At 39.8% G+C, this 23106-nt stretch overlaps 1 protein-coding gene and 1 long non-coding RNA gene across 3 annotated transcripts in view; one reads left to right on the forward strand and one right to left on the reverse strand.

The window, feature by feature from the left end:
• LOC122175642 overlaps positions 1 to 23106 on the reverse strand; it is a 34838-nt gene that overhangs the window by 8298 nt on the left and 3434 nt on the right. For both annotated transcript variants that reach the window (XR_006177460.1, XR_006177461.1), the window contains exons 3-4: positions 5804 to 5946; positions 3669 to 3802 (exon numbers count right to left, since the gene is read on the reverse strand). This is a non-coding gene — a long non-coding RNA (uncharacterized LOC122175642). The remainder of the gene's footprint in view (positions 1 to 3668; positions 3803 to 5803; positions 5947 to 23106) is intronic.
• LOC122175641 (protein NDNF-like) lies at positions 1797 to 9960 on the forward strand. The gene is made up of 4 exons (XM_042863493.1): positions 1797 to 2181; positions 4235 to 4430; positions 6351 to 6484; positions 7598 to 9960. Exons 2-4 carry the CDS (start codon positions 4243 to 4245, stop codon positions 8947 to 8949), a joined length of 1674 nt encoding a protein of 557 aa, XP_042719427.1. The 5' UTR covers positions 1797 to 2181; positions 4235 to 4242; the 3' UTR covers positions 8950 to 9960.

Consider the following 23106-nt stretch of genomic DNA (forward strand, 5'->3'; position numbering starts at 1 on the left):
GACAACTCTGTTCATATTATTCAGCAGGAGATAGAGGACTCCTTTGGGCATTCGGCTTAAAACAGATAAAACAAACAGTGTAAAGATGCCCACTGCTTGCCCTGGAAGCTGACCTATGCTCTGAGTATGTTGACAGCAGCATGGAAGCTCTGCAAGGGTAAGACAGTGAGTCTTACCCTTCTGATCTCTTGCATAATAAACCCATCTACTGTGCCTGTATTTACTGGTGATTTACCAGACATGAGAGACATCTGCTCTTGAGTTTTCCCCAAGATCCTCCTACTTAACACCACCAGTTACTCCTTAACAATCCCTGCTGTCCACTTCCACTTAAGTCCTTCCAAAGCAAAACATTTGCTGCAATCCCCATACTTAGGTTATGGCTAACACTCTTTCTCGTGCTTGTTTCAATGCACCTCACCTGACCTACATTTCCCTCTTCCACACCCAGTCAGGGAAGTCACTGAATAATTTCACAGCACCTTTCTCTCATGTTTTCTTTTTTAGGGGAATGGTTTGCTTCTGGCTGTGTTTACATCTCCATTAGTTCTTTATCCTGTTGTCTGAATTTTTTTTTTTTTTAGTTCTGCTTTTTCTAGCTGTCTAAACATCTTACAAAGTTCCTCATCAGCACCACAGCACCAACATTCTGATCATGGAGCATCTGTACCAAGATTCCTACATGCTGTCCCTTTGTAAAAAAAAAAAAAAAAAAAAAAAAAAACAACAACAACAACAAAAAAAACACAAATGGGCTCAGTAAGCCCATTGCTCAACTAAATTTATAGGGAACTCTCGCTGAAAAAAATAAAATTAACTCTGCCATATTCTACAGAAATAGTAAACACACTATAAATATTTCTCTCCATTATACCTACTGATGAGCAAATTTAAGTCTTCTTTGGGCTGTGTTGTGCAGAATCTGTTGAGACCTCTTTATGCTTCCCCTCTCCTCATGGAATTTTTAGGCTTAGCAAGGCTTAAATGATACATCTTCTACGTGGGGTGGCAAGAGCAAAGTGCTGCTGCAAATCACACTGTTCAAACACCAAACAAGCAGCTCCAGTTTTAAATAGATAAAAGACATCCCTAACGTTCTGTCTTTTCACCTTGCAGATTACTTCACGCAACTTTCCAGGGTTGTCCTTTGGAGTAGATAAAGTCTGTGCAGAGACATCTCAGTTCTCCTCATCAGGCCCAGAAGCCAGTGAGCAGAAGCAGCATGTCCCACTCTCACACAGCAGAAGTAGGCCTTTTCGTGACAAAGGCTTCCCTACAGCTGCTATGCAGCCCCAATTGCAGAAGCAATTCTTTATCTGGCTGAGAGCAGTTTCCCATGAACCCTCAGCCACAACACAGCCCATACACCATTGGAGTTTCTTATACAGCCACTGCAAGCCAAGAAACCTGCACAGCTCTGTTCAATAATTCCTGACAGGCTTCAAAGGATTGCTAATTCCAGACCACTTCAAAAAAATGCAGAGTATTCTCTCACACTTTTTCTTCCCTCCCTTCTGTGAGCCAGTCAGCACCTGTTGGGCCATAAACAACAAAACTGAACACAGCAGCTCTGAAACAATCCTGAACAGCTTCGCTGCTGAGGGCAAGAAAGTCCCATGGACTTGCTTCATGAAGACTCTAATGCCAAATATTTTCTGGAGGCAATTGGTGTGCCCATTGCTGGCCAGAATTGTGGACTAATAAGGGTTAACTGCTCTCCCTGTCTCCCCCCTCCCTGTGCTTCTGTCAGAGCCCTGCTCTGCTCTCCGGCCAGGCTGGGCTCAGTGCTCCAGCATTCAGCATCTGCTGACAGCGAGCTGAGCCAGGTCCTGGGGTCGGGTGAAGCACGGGTGAAGGTGCACAGCCCCCCAGGAGCTCCAGAACAAAAAGAGCAGCAGCCAGAGGTCTGGAGATTGCAGAATTACACAAGTTGAAAATAACCTTTGAAAAATCCTAACCTAAATATCAAAACTGTTTCTCTTCCCTTGAAAGACGGCAAGCAATCTAACTACGATGCCTATCGAAGAGCCATATGGAAAAAACAGTTCTGTCCTGTTAAACTGGTTGCGCAGTTTGGTTTTTCATCTGTCTACAGAGATCTGAGAATTCCATGTTTTATTTTACGCTTTTTCAGCAAAGAAAGCGAGTGAACTGGGGCTCATCTGGCCAGAAACACAATAGGTAAGAACAGTATTTTTGTGTAACGTATTTCCAAGAGCCTGAGTGTACAGTGTTTGTGTAACTGAGCGAAAACGGTATTTAGGATGCTGTTCTCCTTTGGGATAAGCTGATTACAGGTTGGTTGGTCACTTGGTTGGTTTGTTTTCCCGGACAAGAAAAGCTGAGCTGCTATAGTATCAGAGTGGTGTGCAAGATCCTGGCAGTTAAACAGTAAACAGACTTTTTTAATCCTCTCCAAAGCAAAGAGCAAAATAGATTCCACCGACAAAGGTAAAGAAAAATATTTGGGGTTTTATTTAAGCTATAGTTAGAATAGAATAAGAATCAAGTGGCAAAGAAGTGCCTCAGAGTCATAAGGGAAGCTCTGCTAAAGAATAATTAAAAAAAAAAAATTTCAAATTTTCTTTCAACTTGTTTAGATATTTAATTTTTCATTGAGCCAGATGCAAAAAAATATTGAAGAGACCTTAAAAAAAGAAAAGAATAGTCTAACTCTACTAGGATGTTAAATAAGGCATTTAAACATTCTAGTAGCGATCATTGTAATATCCTCACCAATACTAAAGATACACATTAATTTGAGAATCACTGATGAAGATTTTGTACATGAAAGTCTACAGTGCTTTCATTGCTTTGCTTAAATGTGACGATCTTGAACAGGTTTACAACTGAAATAGCCCCTTCATGGACTCAGATGAATTGTTCCAGGCAGAAGCTGAGTTGTTGACTTAGCCCAAGTCAAAAGCTCATTTGCAAACGTGACAAGGAAAGGGCTGATCTAAAGCAAATGTTACAAAGGACTGATGCTCTGCTTTTTATGTTCTTTTTATCCCTAGCTGTTAATCCGATAAAATCAGGATCTTTACTACTTCTTGTTGTTGGTAAGATACAACAAAATACTACCTCTCCCCCCACCAAGAAAAAGATAAACACAAAACTCTGAGCTCCCTTAGCTTTCCAAATCCTCAACTACAACTGCCACCTGCTTTAAAGGTCTGCACCTTTTTCACTTTTATGCCTTTTCCACTTGTGTATTTTCCTTTTCTGAAGCAGGATGTGGCAGAGAGGATAAAGTCACAAGAATAATTAATAATTTCATGTTAGCAGTGTACTATCAAAGTTCTCATCTGGAGCCTCCTATCTGCATAGTTCAGCACAATGTACACAACTGTTCAAGCAGCATCACATTTTTGTAGGCAAGTTCTAGAAATACTTGAGCAGCTTAGATTTCTTTCAAATGTTTGAAGCTGACAATTAAGCCTCTTTGCAAAAGGAGATGGGCATATATGATTTTTGATACCTGATATGGTTAAAAAACAGAGTTGTTACGGTTCTAGTGAGCAGCAGATGTAGCAATGGCCTGGAAACAACGCAGTTATGAAAGACATGTTTAATGCACAGTGATTTATCCAGCTACATTTGTCCACCTTCCCCACAGTAAGACATTCATCTTCCAAAGTAGATAGACAAAAAAAAAAAAAACTTACAATCCATTTAGAACCAGTTTAGGGCTGGTTATCAGAATCTAACACTTTTCATGGAACAGGATCTCATTCAGCCCTGAGTAACTTCTTTTGATCCTCCTCTTCACATGTCCTTGTTGCCATGACTGATTTACAATCTGTGTGAATTAAAAAAATAAGATGACCTCGGACAGAAGGTATGTCTGGGGTATAGTGACACCCTTTAAGTTCAGAAGTCACATTTCTGTTACGGATAACTCAGCTTTGAATTTATTTAATGAATTCTATAAGCAGGGAAAAAAATAATTTTATTCTCCACTCATTTTGTCAGTAGTGAAGCTATTCTCTGGCTGATATTTCACCTTGCCACATTAACTACATATGTGTAATTTTACAGTTAAAGACTTTACAGCAGCTTCGCCATTAAATCTTTGCAGAGTTTAAAATATTTCTGAATTATAAGCAATTTAGCCATCTGAAGACTGTTGCTCAAATGCTTGGCTTGCTGTAACAGTAAATATCACTAGAGGAATAAAAGGAGCATCATTGATCATTTTCTCCTTTAAAACAACTTCCACTTCTCTTCACAGTACTGAAGATGTCCTGTGTCTGGTTTTATCTGCCTCTCTGCCTTCTCACGGCTGCTGGCCTGTGTCATTCCCTTAAAGCACCCACTACCAGTTCCCAACAGAGCTTCAAGAGTGGTCTCTTCAACTTCTACCATTCCCTGATTCTTGCTGATGGTAAGGAAACTACAGTTCATCTGCTGAAGGATATCCCTAAAAGGTAAGCACAGATCAGCCACAAAGTCAATTCTTTTCTCATGTACTTTCCTGCAACACCAGCAGCCACACACTAACAATCCAAGTAGTGAACTGCTGTGTGCCTGCATAGCTCTGACATGTCTACTGAATTTACTGACACACCAGTGAAGTACAGGTGCCTTCCAGTGTACACTGTTGTTTTGCCCAGAATCTAGAATGACCCCCCTCTTTCTAGGCAGCTTTCTGTGATGGTTACAGAACTGGCAGGTTCCAACAGCAATCAGTTGCTGCATAATCAGTCTGGCTTCTGAACCACAGAAACATCAGCCTCCCCACAGCAACTGTAAAAGACAAGAATTTTATCTAGCACAATAGTGACCCCAAAAATCAGTAAAATGCATGCAGAATTCTCTTATAATAAAGCATCTATTAGCATCCTGCATACTAGAGATGTCTTAGTTGAACAATACTATAAGCCTGTTAAGATCAAATATGAGTGTCATGTGGAAGTTAGTTTCTTCGTATCCTCAAAATACTTGCAGTTTTCCACCATATCTGAACATACACACAATGTAGATATTACAGCTGATAATCTCAAACAGGAAAGGCAAAGTAATTAGCCTGTTCAGGAAGAGATGAACTTCAGGTGGTTTAATCAGAATCCTTTGACCAGTGGAACAGCACATACAGATTTTGATGAATATTGAGCCATCTGGTTCATCCCCTGCTTCACAACTTCTGTTCTCTCAAAACTCATTGCGTAGAAACTGAAACATGGCATATTATATAATGTGACATGCTTACAAAAAAAAGCAAAACTAGCTCTTCCTTTTAAAGGAAAATAGGCATTTAGATTTAAAAGAACAGTACATTTCGCTGTTCTGTGACATAATAGGAAAATTCCTATTAGCAGGCAAACAAACAAACCAAAACCCTTCAGTTTCACATGATCAAGTAAGAACCTTAGGAAGCCTACAACCATGCAGACAGGAAACCAGAAGATGAAAAGATTTGGCTTATAAAAGACTTGAGAATGCGAAGCTGATTCCAGTGAAGGTCAACTCCAAACAAATAGCCACATCCCTGAAATTAATGCAGACCTTTATGCTGATGTAATCTGTTCATAATAAATAGGTTTTCTTTTCAACAAACAAACAAAAATAAGTTGTCTACATTTAACTGCAGAGTGAGCTACCAGCATCCAAACATCTCCTGTGGCTGTATACAGCCACAGTTTACTGTTTACAGAAACAACAGAAAGAAAATGGGTGGTACAGGAAGCAAGACTTCACTGTAAATAAGAATAAAAGATTTACTGAGTAGATTGATGCTCCTTTGTACTACTAACACACCACAGCTTTTGTCATCCAAGCAAACTGGTTAGAACAGAGTTACCTGAAATTGCCAGTGACAGACAATCTTCAGGGTTGATCAGAATCGTTGTATCTTCATCTTACACAGATGGAGACCGAAACATGCAAGAAGGTAAGAGAGAGCTTGCTCTCTAGGAGTCACTGTGGAACTCCAGTCAGGAAATTCTAGGGGAAAAAAAAAAAAAAATGTACCCAAGAGTTAGCCAACAAGTGGTTATCTAGAAGGTAATCAGTTTACCACATTCATCATCCAAAACAAGCACGTAAGTACTGAGATGCAATATTCACCTGAAACGTACTGAAATTCACCAGGGAAAAATATTGCCTGTGCTAAGTGGACAAAACCTCCAGGAACAACTGAAGGATTAGAAAAAAAGAACAATACATGTTCTTCCTGCAGATGGAAGTTCCAGACATTCCTTATTTTGTTGCACTGATGCATCTCAAAAGTGAGCAGTCATTTCTATCCACATTGAAATGTCCACATCAAGAAAGGTACACTTCCTGTGAATGTCAAACAGACCTGAATTTCTTCATGTTTCTCCTTGGATTCATACCCACATCTACAGGTATTACTTCGTTTTGGAAGAAGACACAGCCCTTGTACCTTTCACAATAACTGTGACCCCTTGTGATGTCCCCATTGAGTGGAGCATACTTGTGCACAAAGCTTCAGCACGTTTGCTTGGGAAAGCAGCACAAGGTAAGATCTTCAGCCTACCTGAGAAGAGCTGTAGAAAGTATAAGTTACAAGTATTACACATTATCCAAGAAGTATTGTTACACGAAGTTCTTTACAGGCTTAAATATCATACTTGCTCCTTCTATAAACAGGCATCAGAGGAATTTGTCACAGGTGAAATTTGCAGTTCACTGGATTTTGCCAAAGTAGATTAAAAATTACATCTATACAAGTCAAAAACTCAAAAGTATCTGAGAACAACATGAATTGCTTCACAAACTCTTTGCACTTATCCAATTTTCTCCCTGCAAATTTGTCTCCTGCAAAGAATCTAAACTGATAGTAGCAACATTTTCACACTGGAAAATGTTGCTTGCACCCCTTGATCTCCATGCAGTGTCTAAAATCCCTCTTCTCCCTGCATTAAACAAGGCAGGCTTTCCAATCAGCCCATGCTGACTGAAGAGCTGTCTCAGCTCCTTCTCCATGGCTTAAGCCATTTCAACCAGTCACTTTCTGGATTGTTTCTAATTGATGTGCTGAAGATACAGCCTTTTTTTTTTTTTTTAAAGTCACCTATCACAACAGTAGGCATTAAGCAAAGTTTAGCCTAAGAGGAAATTCCATTATTTTTAATAATTTCTGGAATTCCCCCCCAAAAATTGGAAATTCGAGAGGTCCCACTAGCAAGTTCCTGTCAGACAGGCATACCCAACTAAGGAGTTAAATAAAATTCCTTTACAGTAGTAAGCTTTCTCTCTTCATAAAAAAAAAAAAAGCAGCAAAAGTCTAATATAAAGAAAACTCCTTTCATGGAAAATGAATCTCCTTGAAGTAAAATGTCTAAAGAGAAATCTATGGGAGATGAAAACTGTAGGCACATAAGGCACCATAAAGTTCAAGACTTTTGCAAGTTGTTTTTATAATGATAGCCTTTATGAAAATCACAATAAGCACTGTTAAAAAGTCACTGAAATTTTACTTCAATAAATTACCAGTAGCAAAAAGCATTTGTAGTTATGATTATTTTCAGGGAGGAAAAAAGCAGGATGTTCCCTAACATATGAACAACAAAACCCAAGCAATGTTCAACATACATTAAAACAGATGTTGCAGTTCTGCTTCTTCTTGCAGGTGATCTCAATACACAAGATGTCTCAAAATTCCAGAAGGCTACAAGCATGACATCCACCATTTTCAACTACAAGGGAAATTCTGTAGAGACTTACATGGGTATGTCTTCTCAGTCTGCCCTTTATATGCTAGAGTTCTTATCCACCGAGCGTGACACACACATCACTGTGTACTTAACAACTGACACAACGTCTGGGCACCTCTATCCAGAACTTCCACTGGATCCACGCATAGATGTTATCGGCGTTGGCCATACAACAGTGACTCTGACATGGAAACACAGTCCCTCTGCCTTGCAACACAGAGAAAGCATCCAGTACTGTCTTCTAGTTAATGAAAAGCACAATTATAAGAGCTTGTGTGCTGCTGAGACAGCAATCAGATTCTCTGGGATGAAAGTGCCACCAACATTAGCTTTGTCTCTCTCTCCATACCTTCTTGAACCACAGCAGGTAATGATATTATCAGACAGTGAACTGAGCATCATCAACAAAGTGAGCAGTGGAGAAGTCAGGCAGATATGTATGGGTACCAAGAACACCTATACAGTGCCCAATCTCAGTCCCAGCACTCAATACTATTTTGATGTCTTTGTTGTTAATCTCCTCACAAATGCCAGTGCTGCTTACACTGGGACATTTGCAAGAACTCTAGAAGAACCTGAACCTAAAGTGATGAAGCTGAAAGATGGGAAGGCAGTTCAGGTTGTACTGGATGGGAAAAAACAAAAATTGTATAGTTTGCAGTACCAAGCAAGGCACAAGAAAGTACAATTTGCCTTTCAGTTGTGCCGTGGTCAAGTACAGGTTCACATAACAAAAAATGGTAAAATAGTGGCATCAGAAAACATTCTGGGATTGAGGTATTTGTCACTGAAGGGAAAGCCATTGGACATGTACCTGGTGCAGCTAAGGTCCACAGAGGAATCCAACTCTTCTGTGAAAGTGCAGGTCTCCCCCCATTTCCACAAGCCCTTATTCCCACTTCTTCCAGAGAGCTTAAAAATCAAGTCTTTCAGTAAACTGAGGACTTGCAACTCTGTCACCATTGCCTGGCTAGGAACACAAGAGCAGAGCAAGTACTGTGTGTACAAGAAAAGAATTGAAGAAGATCAAGTATGGATGGAACTGAGAAATACAGACACGTGCTCTGGACCTGAATCTCGGCACAAGTCAGAGAAAGTGCTGTGCAAGTATTTCTATGACATAAATCTCCAGCGAGCTGTCACCACAGAGACTATCAAAGGGCTGGATGCAGGGACACTTTACTTGTTTGACATTTATCTCATTGGGCCATCTGGCATCCCTGTCAGATATCACAGCAAAGTTGTGAAGACAAGGAAAAAATGTTGAAGGTTCTTCCAGAGACACTTTGAAATGAGTGAATGAAGACTATTTCCAAAACCAACAGTAATCCATATCATAGCCCATAGTTTAATACATGTCAACAAAAATATTCTAAAGCCATAATATTCTGCAAAGGGATTATCTTAATTCAGATTAGTACACTTTTGCATCTTCTCCTGCATGCTTTTTTTTTTTTTTTTTTTTTTTCTTCCTTCTCAGCTGCCTCACTGAGGCATCATGAACATGAAATTCATTCATGCACAGAGAAATAAAATACTCCATGGCACCCATGAGTTAGATAAGTTACCCAAAATGCTTCTGAAATACAACACAGAAAATGGGAAAAACCCCTCAAGGAGCATCACTATTTTTAAGTTCTAATTTCCCACTGTGTGCAAGTCTATCAGCTAATGAGAAAATGAAAAATTCCCCAAGTCAAGCTGGTTTGGAATAATCAAACTTCCCCACTGCTTGAACAGCTCACAGGGATGGAGGAAATAAAGTCTGTGGAACTGTTATCAAGGTGCCTCAGTTCCACAGCTCAAGTAAAGCAGGCTGACATACCTTCTCTATTACCTGCACGCTAGCTTGACTTTTATCTTTATAGAGAAAATATTAATGTCTAAAAAGGGCTAAAACTTGGACCTGGACTAGTTCTGAATCCAGTTTTGCTGGGAGCATACAGACTGCTGTGCTGCTACCCACTGAGGAAAGAAATAAGGAATCCTGCTGTGGAAAGGTTTTTGTTTTGTTCTCTTAATATATAGCCTCTGTTATCAAGGCCGCACCCATCTCTGCATGACTCCGGAGAGTCACGTACTTGATCTTGACATCCCTAACCCAGCCTGTATCAATGGATGTGTTGCTTTAGGAAAAAGTAAATGTGGTTTTCCTTTTAAATATCAAGAAGGAAGTAGTATTTGTAGTACAAAGCCTGACAAACATGTTTTTTGTTGTCTGCTTCCTTGATTACCTTCCTTAGATGACAAAAGAGAAAGAGTATGAAAAATACTAAAAAAAAAAAAAAAAAATAAAAGTCTTCATAAGAAAACATGTTGAATTTCCATTATCAGCAGAAAATATTTTGCACATATGCTGTTGGCAGGTCTGGAATTTATGTATAAAAAGCTGTAATAGAGTGACTGACCCAAAGGTTGCTAGAGAAATCTTGCCTGCAATCCTTTCCTCTGCAATTATACTGCACAAAAACAAGCAATTAATTCCACTATCGTACATTTCAGAAGTTCACTTGCTATCCAGGATCAAGGTTGTAACTTACTCTGAATAATTATTACCTCCAAACATGCTTGGAGGCACTTAGTAAGGACAGAATCTGTCTTCTGCATATAGACAAGCAATTAAACATTTCCTGCTCCAAAGACTTTATAACATCATGCTAAAGGGGATGTTTGCTCAGCCTCTGCATGGTGCATCCTGTTCATAAGCAGACTCATTAGTCCCAGAAGGGCTCTGGCCTTTCCATGTGATTAGCAGCAATGTCCAGGCCTTCACTAGGCTTTACATTCCTGCTGGCAGTATCCAGGATTGAGCAGCGCTGTGGCAGGAGCCATGTTCTGACCTCCTTCTACACTCCACAGGCCTTTTGGCTAATTACAGGGGCTGGCAGCTGCATTGCATTTTTCCAGGGCAAGCCTTCTCTTCATTTCACTCCTGCCAAAATCAGTCTGAGCTCAAAGAGCAACAGAAGTCACCTCCACTTGGAAGTCTTAAATGTTTTCTTCTGCCTTCCTCTACTTCAGGCATTTATATTCTGGGGGAACTTAGTCTGACAAGTGACTATTAACCTGAATAATGAGAAAGGAAGAACAGGAAGATAGTTTAGCTGCACATACAAAATACTGCTGATCTACAGCCCTTAGCCAATCAGAGCATTAACCCCTGCTTTTGTCCTCTATCACAAAAACATCACTGAGTGGAGACAGGCACATTGGCACCTTGCCTAATACCCATGCCTCTACTAAGGAATAGAGTATGGTATATGGAGTACATTCTTAATAGCTTGAGACTCCTTAGCAAATGTCGGGTTCGCCAGCCCCAGCTATGACATCAGCAGAGCAGCGACCACTGGTGAGAGTGCTGCTGCTGGGTTCTCACTCACAGGAGCTACCACCCCACACCCCAATTTCTCTACAACCAGAAATCCTGTTCACAGGAGACACAGTTGGGCTGTAGAGAAGAACGTGCTGATCTGCCAAAACCAAACATCTGTTATAAGCAGAGCAGGCAGCCTGCCCTCAAGGTAACAACCCACACTGCCCACGTGTGCATCCAGGCATGGTCTGTAGCACAGAGGCCAGCAGCAGCAGGGAATATTCCATTCCATTGCTCTTTCAACTGTGATTCTGCTTGTGTGCACCAGTCTGTGCAGCTGCTGTTAGTTCACTCATGCCTACAGCCTGCCCACAAGGCAGCTCTTGGGTGCTCAGTTCTAAGCCAAGCGCCACTTTGTTCACTGCTCTTCTGGTAGCAAAGGCTCAGATATATCCTTGCAGCATCCGAAGGCTCCATGTAACAGTGTTCCTGCCCCTACCAGCTGCTTGATGTGCAGCTCCCTGCCCTCAGCACCCAGAAGCCCTTTTGCTTTTAGAGACATTTGCCATCTTTCCACCCTCTCTCTCTCTCATCTGAATAATGTTGGGCTTCTGCAGCCTCACCATAATCATTTCCCAAGACACATTCCTCTTCCACTTGTTGGCACCCTTCTTGCTGAATTTCAGGGGAAGCTCAGTTCCTTCAGTCCAGTCTGTCCTAAGCTACTAGGAATTCTTCCAATATGTTGCCCACCCCTCAATCTGAGTTGTAGGAAATAGACTTTTCTTCATGCAGAAGATTATTACAGCAGTGCTCTGCTTTTGTGAATCCCTTAAATTAAGTCCTCAACAGCTTTATCAGGCAAAAGTATTTTTCTTAGTGTGTACTGGTGGGTCACAATTTCCATGCTTTTAGCTATTGTAACCTCAAGTCCTGTCACAGCCAAAAACAAAGCCCACGGTGATGCATATCTTCCCAAGTTTATTTCTATGGAAGGACTCCTTTTCCAAGCTACCATTCCACATAGCAAACTGCAGTCACTGCCACCAAGAGCAGGATACATAACATGAGAGAACAGGCTTCACATCCACTTCTCCTTTCTCTGTCAGCTCAGGCTCTTACATCACCTCCTGCACTCTAGTTATAAGCAGCAGCAATCAGTCTGTGACATAAGGAAACATGGGCTTTTTAAACCTGCCATTGACAAACCAACACAGCAGGGAGCTCTTCAACACTCTCCAGTATTTCATCCAACTGCTAGAAGCTTCCAAACAACTTCAGAATGTAGCAGTATCTCATCCATATTCTATACTTTGAAATACATTGCTACCTAAAAGCAGCGACTGTCACCACTTTCAAGGGCTGGTGGCATTTTTGAATTATTTATCTGATATTAAGAATCATCTTTTGTTCTTCCTTTTTCACTATTATTTAACAACCCACTTATTGAAAAGTTCATCAACCCACTTATTGAAAAATTGGTTCACTATCTCCCTACAAATAGATTCAGGAATGCTTTCACAGTTTTGAGCAAGTAAATTATTTTTCTATTTTATCTTTGTATCTTTGCAAGGCTTTTTTTTTCTGGCTGATGCCTTCTGATTCTGAAGCCTTGGTTCCAGCTTCAATAACATATTATAATAAGCCTTCCTATTTTGGTCTCAAGTGCTGGACTTGCTTTCAGAGACTGAGAACTGAGGTATTAATGTATATACATACATCATTTTGTCTTTATTACTATTAGATTTTTAATTCAGTGGGATAGATTTTATAAAAGTTGCTACTACAAAACATCCAGGCCAGATGTGCTTTTGCACAAGGCTTTAAAAATCAAATAACAAGCACTGTCAACACTCCAAACCAGTGATCCCCAAATGCCAAAGGCTTTCAGGGACTGTTAAAGAAATGGAAGCTCTCTGGCATTTAGAAAAAAAAAAAAAAAAAAAAAAAGACTTGGTAACTGGAGACTCCTTCAGCATCAAGCAGGTTAAAAAAATAAAGATGTTTATCTTTGGAGTTTCAGCTGAACAAAGGCTACACAGCTAACCATTGTTACCTGTGCTAACTCTTGCCTATCCTGCACTTACTGGATTGAGAAATCGACACTTCTATGTAACAAAAGACAGACAGCAGATGTGCTTGCCTGCAAAACAGCAGGTATTTCCTGGGCAAATCTGTCAAAAACATTAAGAAATAACATTGTAAAAACCAGCTACATTTACTAAAAGATGCAAACATTAAGTACATCACTTTCTTATTGAATTCTTCTGCAAAGAAACACGATACACAACTTGAGGATGAGCCGAAAGCACTCTGAGCTAACTGCTGCTGGCACAAGCTGCTGTCACTTATTCAGCCAATGCTGTGAGGAGATGGCTGAGCATCCCAGACAGCACACCAAACACCGTGCTGCAGCCAGGCCTGCAAGCACGAGAGGGCAGTGTCATGCTGCATGAGAAGGGGAAAGGGTTTATTTGATAAGGCTTATCAGGAGCAAATATTTCAGCAGATTTAACAAGCCAAGCATCCTGCTGATAAGGTTATTAAGGCAAAATACGTAGGAGAAAATACATGGAGCTTACTTTTTTTTAAAAAAAAAGTTTAAAACTAAAGGGTACAAGAAGCAACAGCTGAGGAACAACCCCTGGTTATCTGTTGGAAGGACTAACACCTGTGTTTCCAATGCCTCTGAAAGTTAGACTGCCATCAGTGAAGAGGCCAAAGATCCAACAAATCAGATACAGCAGCACCAAGGACAGAAACAGCTCAGTTCAGGCATACTCAGCCCACTAAGTTGTGACCCCAGGCACCCTCTGACATCTCTATCTTGTCCTTTAGTGCTCTTGCCCCTTTTCACCTGCAATGCTCTTAGTGAGGACTTAGCTTCTGCCAGGGCTTCATATCACACCACCACCCTGGGACACTGACAGACATCCAGCACAGACCCCAGTTTGTCAGGTGCTGGTGCTCCAGGAATGTTTGTCACTGATTATCTGGCCTCACCAGAACCTGAGGATTTGCTTCTAGGAACTGATGTTCCTATGTCTCTGGCCAAGGACATCCCTGGGAAACTGTCCAATGCTCCTGTACTGCTCTTACTCTGAGGAAGGTTCTCTGAAATACCATTCCCCTACAACAAACTTACAGAAGTACTTGAACAAAGCTAACCTGCCCCAAGACGAGATCAAACGAGACTCAGAATCAGGAGATTCAGTGCCAGCATATAAACCCAAGGCTCTGGTATTCCTGTAGCTGAGGACATACATGCAAGATAGCTCAGAATGCAGTCTGTACTAAGATCATTACTCTAAGTAAATAATCTGAGTCTCCATTGAAAGATTCTGAAAACAACAACACAGTACACTTCAGACAGAGTGCTGTAATATGTTGATTTCCTATCTAACAGATCAGTTACATTCAATAAAAACACAGAACCACAGTGAAATTAACACACTGTCCATCTCTTCTATTCCTAGATCATGTTCTCGAGAAGGCTGCAGCTAAAACACAACACTTTCCATTCTGCTCCTCTCTCTGCACAACTTAAGTACTGCAAGCCAGATTAAGAAGTTTAGGCCAGCCATTTGAGTAGGTTTTACTCACGCAGGTGCAGAGAAAAATTCTCTGCCATGTCCCACTGCATAGGCATGCCATTGTGGCATGGCTAAGAAGCACCACTAGCAAAACGGCCAGCCTCTAACAAAGGATTCAAGGCTGCTGAGAACAGGTGACACCTGACTGGAAAGCTGTGTAAGCAGAAGGCACAGAAATGTGCCACAAAAACAACTCAGAAGACATTGAAATAGCTATAAAAGAGACTAGAAGCATACAAGTCAGAGTTAGGCTTTCCATAACCTCAGAAAGAAATGAAAATAACACCATACACAGCATTTCTGGCTCTCACTGTTTCCAGCAGGCATGCCCTTAAAATGAGGCTAAAATGACTGGTGTGGAATGAGCAGAACTGTAGATGCTCACTGCAATGGTGCCAAGGTTTCATCTAATGCCTCGGCTGCTGAATCTCTATAACAAACAAGTTGATTTCCTCCACTTTCTTCCATTCTACACAATCCAGTTGGAAACAAATGGTTTAATTGCATCTTTGAGGGAAATCAACATCACAATTTAGGACCAGCTTCAACATTTGGAGTTAAACATTTGGAGTAGACAGCACCATGTCAGTGGATCATCAGCCACAAATTTATGAAGGAGCACGATTTCCTTACAGAGACAAGCAGAAGGGTTCTGGATGTTGACTGTGTACAGGGGGAATTTTAACTTGGTAGATTCTTGGACCTTTTTTCCACACAGAAAAATCCCAATGAAGAGGAAACCAACACTGACTGTGAGCAGTGCCTTTGAGGACAACAATCCACAATCCATCCAGGGAGAATGAGTATCTACAGCTCAAAGAAGGAAACAATTTTATTAGTAGATTGACTTAAAAAAAAAAAAAAAAAAAAAAAAAAAAGACTTGTATTCAGGCAGTTAGCTTCATAACTGTGCCAAAAACTCTGGTTTTGTAGTGTGGCACAATCCTCTGAAAGCCACATTTGCAAAAGCACAGTGCCAGTTTCTCAGCTGAGACTGAAAACCAACATACTGGCCAAACCATCAGAAGTGCTTTGCACATACACTACTGGGCAAAAATCTTTTAAAATGTCAGCAAGTCAATGAAGCCACAACAATTTGCATCTGCAAATAATTTGACCCATATTTTCCTCCCTAGTCATGCTTATGCAATGGGAAAAAATGCTACTTATATCTCTGCTTTATTTATGCTATTCATACATACTGATTCTCAATTTGCAAGAGCTGTGAGAAAGAAGGTGGGATTTCTTGTCCCAGAAGAGAATAACTAGCAGAAAAGATTAACTTCCAATCCAAATACAACTGTTCCACAGCTAAAATAAAAGCAAATTAGTCACTTCATCAGCAATTAAGCTTCTCTAGAAGTGATACCTGAACTCCTATTCATCCAAGTCATTTTTATTTGCAAGGACTGTTTTTCCTGGAAGGACTGAAAAGCAAAAGATGATTCACAACATGCCAAACATCTGTAAATCTATTGTTTAGAACAAGATATTAGAGCGGAAGCGAGCAGCCTACATGCTGGGCACAGTAAGTTCTGATGAGTAACTAATAACTGCATTATTTTTAATAGCCTTCTGAGAGTCAGAAGTCAGTAGGAAATCCAATATTTCAGCTATTTGGATAAAACCATTCATTGCCTCTAGGGTATTGTTGTTTACTTGCCTCAAATGATAATTCCATCCTAACCAGGTATTCAGAAAATGTGTGATAGCGGAATTGATCAGTCAATGCATTCTGAACATTCTTTTCCAGAGGACTGAGAAATAATTAAGTAGTTCTTTCGCAACATCTTTTGGCTACACTGTCCCACCCACTAGATTCATACAAGGATCAAGAATTATATCTATTATTGTCCCATTACAGCTCTTTCTCTGCAGACTTGAGCAAAATATTCACATCTATTTTTACTTTGTTTCAAGTAGGAGGTTACATTTTCTTCCCCATAGTACAACTCTGCATCCCTCCCAAGGAAAAGCACGTATAAATTGCAATTGCAAGGCAGTGACAACAGTAAATCTGAAAGCAAGCTCAGACCCCACTGCTCAAGTTTGTTTAAGCAAATGAATAAAGATCAAACTAGACAATCATGAATGAATGGAAATAAAGAATTAGACATAGCCTTCACAGGAGTGAGCAGATCCATTTCTCCCAAGGATTACTAAAAGCAGATGAAGAAGCCTCCTTCTAGGCCACGATTCATCTACAGGAACCTTCCTCCTGAGCAACTCACAAGGCTTCATAGAGAGTTTTTGGATCAGTTTTGTCTTCCATCCTCTGCCTCACACAGTTCCTGGTTCTGCTGGACACAAGGTACTCCTGCACATCCTCCAGCATGCTGCATGTCCAAAGGAGCATGGTCACCAAGCAGCTACCAACTGCAGACAGCAAACTGCTCTGAGACAGATGTTACACAAGTGGTACAAAAGGAGTGGCACTAGCGCCACATTTCCATGCTGCATTTCCCATCTTCAGAGGGGGATCTTCCAGATTGCCAGAAGTCAGCTGGGACTAGCAAACTGTAGAGCTGTGGCAACAAAAAAAATCCAGACAAATCTAAGATCTCTGTAAGAGAGCTGCATACTGTGCTCTTTGGTCTTCCACAAAATTAGAGGTTTCAGAATGCAGCTTTAATATAAAACCTAACTGTTTTGGTTCAGGCTTGCATCCAAACCTTATAAGGATCAGTTCAGTTAAAAGTTAAAGGGAGCAGTAAAGGTTTCACCATACTTTTTCCTTTGACAGCAAAATGTTTTGACTGGAAACAATTTATTTCAGAAGCCATCTTTTTGCTACATATACATATATATATATTCAGGCCACAGAACTGATCCCAACAGATCTTGCTGCAATAATAAATGTGGTGGGTACCCACTGTTTATTCTCAGTTTCAAGTAACTGTACAATTTTACCATTAGGTGGCACCAGAGAATATTTTAACTTTTATACAAAGGGCCCTCTGAAACTGAAGTCTGGAACAGTCTTAAAGCAGATGTATCCACTAAAATTAAAAAACAGTCATCTTTGCTATGCATCTGAGCACTTTAATTACTTGACTATAAGCGATAGCTTTATACAGCTCATTGGGAATCAAGTTACAGCTAAAGCCATGATTTCTTTATTAGCAAGTTTCTTTTCTATTCACTATCACACATGAAAAGTACTCTGTGTGAAGCTGCCATACAGTTCAGTTTAAGTGAGATGAACTGCTTTGTAGTGTTTCATTTGTCTTACTGAAAAGAGAAGCATCGCTGCCCAAACAATTCCAAATATAAGGTATCAAAATAGCCTTCCAGGACTCTGTGCATATCTGGTACAGTTCCAGCTAGGTCTATGAATAATTTGCCAGTTAATGATCTCTTTTCTAGTTATGAAAGAATACTCTTTAGAATACTAAGGCAGGACATGGGCAGTAGCCATATGTTTCTTCTCGAATTCCAGCTAGACAAATGACCTGAAAATTGCTGTTGCAAGAACTTCTAAAACATATGGCTAAGTACAGAGAATTTGTTAGCTTCTTGTGTCAGATCCAAGAGTTTCCAATTATCAACAAAAGATGGCATACCAACCCAATTACTCCTGATATATTCCAGTCAAGACAGATTCCAAGTAACCATAGCTGTGTGGGTGTATGTGGTTTGAAATAACAGGAATCACTGAAAATTTAGTGTAAATAAAAAAAGTAGACCTTCTACATATTACATCCAGACAAACGTGTCCCAGTGTGCTGAATGTGCTTTCAACAGGAAGCAGGAATTTTTAGGCTTTCTACCAAGGCTGATTTCAAGCCATCATAAACTATTAGAGGTACATTTACTTTCCAGAGTTACAGAAGAGTCCTGCAACAGCTTATTTATTTCATTTGTCAATAGAATGGGAAAAAAATACATTTCTTACATCAGATACCAAATATGTACCAAATCATTCTCTTTTTAAAAAATGATTAATTGCAGATGGCTTTAAGACAACATCCTTGTAGTGTTGAGTAAACATGAGGCTACAATTAACAGTCAGAGCATAAGAACATTATGCACGTTACCAATTCATCTGACTAAGTAACAAAGACCGATCCCAGTTTTTTACTCACATGAGCACTTAGATCCAGACTATGAAGACTTCCCACACAATGCCTTAACCTAAGAATCTCTAGATATTCTACTTAGCAATGGGAGATGAAAAATCCTACATTCACGAAAAAATCATAACTATTAGAACTGCTAGCAAAAGAAAACATAAGGAACATACCTGTAAACTAAGTTGGGTTCCATATTCGTTCTGTAAAACTATAGTTATGTCATCTTAAAAGCTATATAAACTCTTTCAAGGATTGCCCCCACTCCACTATATATACACTGATACATACAGTATTCTTCAAAAAGATTTTCTCCAGGTTAGGTTTTTTAATTACACATTCTTCTTGCACTTTAGATAGATGTCTACATTCATGCTACAATTATATTTCAATTCAGACTTTTGAAAGACTATTTTGAAAGACTAAACTATTTACATTTACCTCCCAAGTACTGCAACAATTCTGAGATTTAAGCCATGGGTGGTAGCAGAACATATTAAATAATTACCCATAGGCAAGCCAATTAAGATGCTTGCCCTTTTATTAGTCATAGCCTCAGTCACTTCAGATGCAGCTCCCCTTGGGACTAATTGTGCAACCCCTACCAGAAGGGAATTCACTCTCTGCACTGCATGCCTCTGCTCTGCTTCACTGGGAGTACAACCTGACTAAAGGCTACAGGAGCATCCCTAAGGTCCACCTGCCAAGGTACAAGCCAGAAGAAAAGTCCAGCTTCTGGGGAAGAGGAAAAACCCTCCAAAAGCTCAAGGAACTTTCCTTAGTATTTCCAGCCAGTCAAGCTAATCGTCATGATGGAGACTGGTTCATTTCAACCAGACAGAACAGAAAGTTCAGGAAAATGATCCCAAAGCCCTTAGTAGTCTGAAAATGAAAATAATCACACTCATGAAAGATGTTTAAGTCAAGAAATGCAGTCTTTTCCTGATGGCTCAGCAGCTGCTTTCATGAAGTTGAAAATCATTCACTTAACTAATCCTTCATCAGGTATCATGAATTTCAAGAGTAGCACCTGATCTACTAACAAAAAGGCAGCTTTTTAAACAACTCTGTGATCTAATGCATAATGATGGAAGAGGTAAACATGTTGTACCTTCATATGCTATCTTGAACTACAGTAGGAAGATTCAAGAAGACCATTCTGACCTTTGCTACCTAAACACTATCTGAATCTAGATGAAGGTTTTGTTTCTCCCAAACACAAGATAAAAACTAATTTGTTGTTCTTTATCAGAGCAAATAATATCTGGCACTGTTCATAGGAATTTCCAATATTAACCCACCTGTAAACCAAGGAAAACATTTTCTCATAGCTCAGGAATCAGTGCCATGGTAGCTCATTTGTAAGACACAGGAATGTTGCTTTTGAAATTCAGTCTGGTATGAGCACATGGAAATTTAATGATTAGCCATTGTTTTATCTACTCCATAACAAAAAGTTTTCACAAAAATGTTCATGGTAGCTAACTAGCAATGCTTCCTTACCACTGGAATACCAGTAGTCAGCAGGTTTTCCAAAGCATCCTTACATCAAGTTCTCCTATTAAAACACGGAACAACTATACAGAAAACTGTCATGAGTCAGAACACCTCTATATAAGACAGCAAATCTACTTGCTACAAAACTAGCCCCAGTTGTCAACCTTGGGCTCTCAGACCTGCACCTAATAGAAACCAAATACTCTTCCATTTCTTGCTGCGCATTGTACTTGCTTCCTGAAACACATTCTCACATGTTGCTGTTTGCAGTATACAACTGCTCCAACAGTACACTTAAATGCATAAATTATATTCTTGAGCCCACTGATATTGGTTAATTTATCCTTATACTTAAAGCCAAGCTGAAGCACTGTTGCTAATTACAGCTTCTTACAATTCTGTACTTAATTATCAGCTTCTAGGTATCTTAATATCAAGAAACATACATCAGCAATAGCTTTAGCTATTTCAAAGCAGTTGTGTCCAGAATTTTCACCATATCAATGGAACATGTATATTAATGTACATGTGTACATGTACAGAGTGCCCACTGAAGGATCTGAATCCTGTTCTGCCTCCCTCTTGAGAGAGGGGATATTGCAGGTGAGTTCTCCAGCTGATTACTACATCTCACAGGAGATTCCAGCAATCTGTTCCTCTACACCTATATAGGGTCATTCCAGTAACCTCATATCCACTAGTGGATTAATTATCTGTTAGACTACTTTTGTATATATCATGTACGTCATCTGCTCTCACCTCAAGACAAACATCACAGCTTTTGCCACTTTAGCACTAGTCACAGTATGTTACACAAAATGAAGGCAAGTAGGGTACAGATTATTTAACAAACAAATTAGCATGCAGCATCTGGATACAAGTCCTTGTATTGCACTGTTATCATGTCCTGTAAATAAGGGTCCCCAACTCAATGTTTTCTTACAACACTCTGAAATCACACCGCTCTTCAACTCCACCAGCTCTAATAGTGTCTATCCCTTGCAGGATGGCTATAGAAGGATACTGTTCTTTGTTAGTTGGAATCACTGCCACACCTCTTAAGCATAATTTAGTCAGCCGTGGTTTTGCATTGTATATTTTAATATCTGTTTATTTTAAATATCCAGAAAGAGTCAGATAAGACACAGACTATTTTACTAAAGAATGCATAACATTCTTAGAGTAAAATGTACAAGACTCCCACAACTATTTAAGTTAATAATTAAAAGGCCTTCCCCTAGGGTTAACCAAGTCAAGTTAGTAATTCAACTCATTTAAAAGAGCACATACTAAGGTAAAAAAAAAAAAAAAAAGGAATGGAAGACTAATTACTTTGTATTTCATCCATGCATCACTCTGTACTATAGCTGCATACAGAAGTACAGTATCACTGAACTCTGATAGTTATAAAACAAAGTACAGCAAGCCCCACGGTTCAATATGCAGGTATGTCTCCTAGAGCTATCTGAGGCTCACTGAGAAGCTCAAATGGCTTTAAACTGTCCCAGTGGCTGCACCAGTTTCAACACCGCATCACTCTGAAAGCATGCAGACTGGTACACATACACACACTTATGAAGTCCCTTGCATGTTGTGTCTTCATTGTAGAAAATTGTTGCTAACAGCCCTAGCCAGCCACTGCTCCAAGCTACACTTAAAAAGCAAATTCATTTTTACTGATGTTGTTCACAGCTCTGCAGAAAGACTAAACCATGGAGAAGCCAAAGGCAGTGGTTTTTGCACACTGTCACTGGAATAAACTAGGTGGTTAATTTTTATTTTAAATGAACATAAAATGAACATCTACTTTCAACCTTTTTTATTTTTATAAACTCGTTTATGTATACTCCCCTACGCAGACTAAATACAGAGAGACAATTCCAGCAGGCAACAGTTTAGCCCTTTGGGAAGTACATCTGTTCCTTCTGCTGCCAGAAAAACAGCACATTAGTGTGGTCAGCCTCACAGATGATGACTATTCACTTGGTGATTTGAACATGTAGCTTTAGGGAAGAGACTACTTGCTGCCTCTGTTAGCCAACAGTGTTTCCATGCCAAACCTAACTCTACCCTCATGCCCTCTCCAGTAGGAATTGAGAGCATTACGCAAAACAAGAGAAAATGAGGAATTCAAGTTACCATAGCAGAGGCTCTGTATTTCCTAAAGACTCTGACTAGCACTCCATGCAAGTGACTAACTCAGAAAACAATACGGGAGGAAAGTGGAGGAACCCCCCAAAAATATGTGGAACAAACTCCTAATAAAAAAAGTGAAGCTCAAAAAAAACGCAAGAGCACAGCACCTAACTAAAAACCAGAAAATGAGAGATTGGAAAGAAGCAGATGATTCTGGAACAAACTAGTAAATGATTTTTAAATGTGTATGGCTTAAAGAATAGCCAGATTTGTAAAGAGCATGTTACAGATTCCCATAAGGAGAACTAACAGATGTGATTTATCTTGGAATAGTAAGATAAACCATTAGTGAAGTTCCATAGAACATTCTTGTACCAAACTAGACAACTGCACATAGAAACAGCATTTGGAATAAGATCATGTAACAGTTTGGAAAAACAAATACAGATAAAAACTGTACACAATTCCTGCATAAAGATGAAAACAGAATAAGACTGAATTAAGTAAATAGGATTTCCAAAGGCAAGTTCACTCCCATGGTCAGAACAGGGCCACTTGCATAGTGCTGCTCATGGTCATGTCCTGAATTGAATCTGTTCATGACTCCAAGCACAAGTTCATGTCCACAGCCTCCTGTCTGTTCATCCTTTGAGCGTTCCTTTAAAAGAAAGGCTGTCAATCAGACAACCCTGCTATCTGCAGCCAAAATACATTTGGAGATTAATCTAAAGGCAACACCAATTGTTTACAGAACAAAATAGAAGGAATCATTCAGAAAAGAAAGCTAGCAGTATCACTTGAGCTGTAATTAAGAT

The sequence above is a fragment of the Lagopus leucura genome, unplaced genomic scaffold (assembly GCF_019238085.1).
Source record: "Lagopus leucura isolate 7727_CA_CO unplaced genomic scaffold, USGS_WTPT01 Super-Scaffold_739, whole genome shotgun sequence".
Taxonomy (NCBI): domain Eukaryota; kingdom Metazoa; phylum Chordata; class Aves; order Galliformes; family Phasianidae; genus Lagopus; species Lagopus leucura.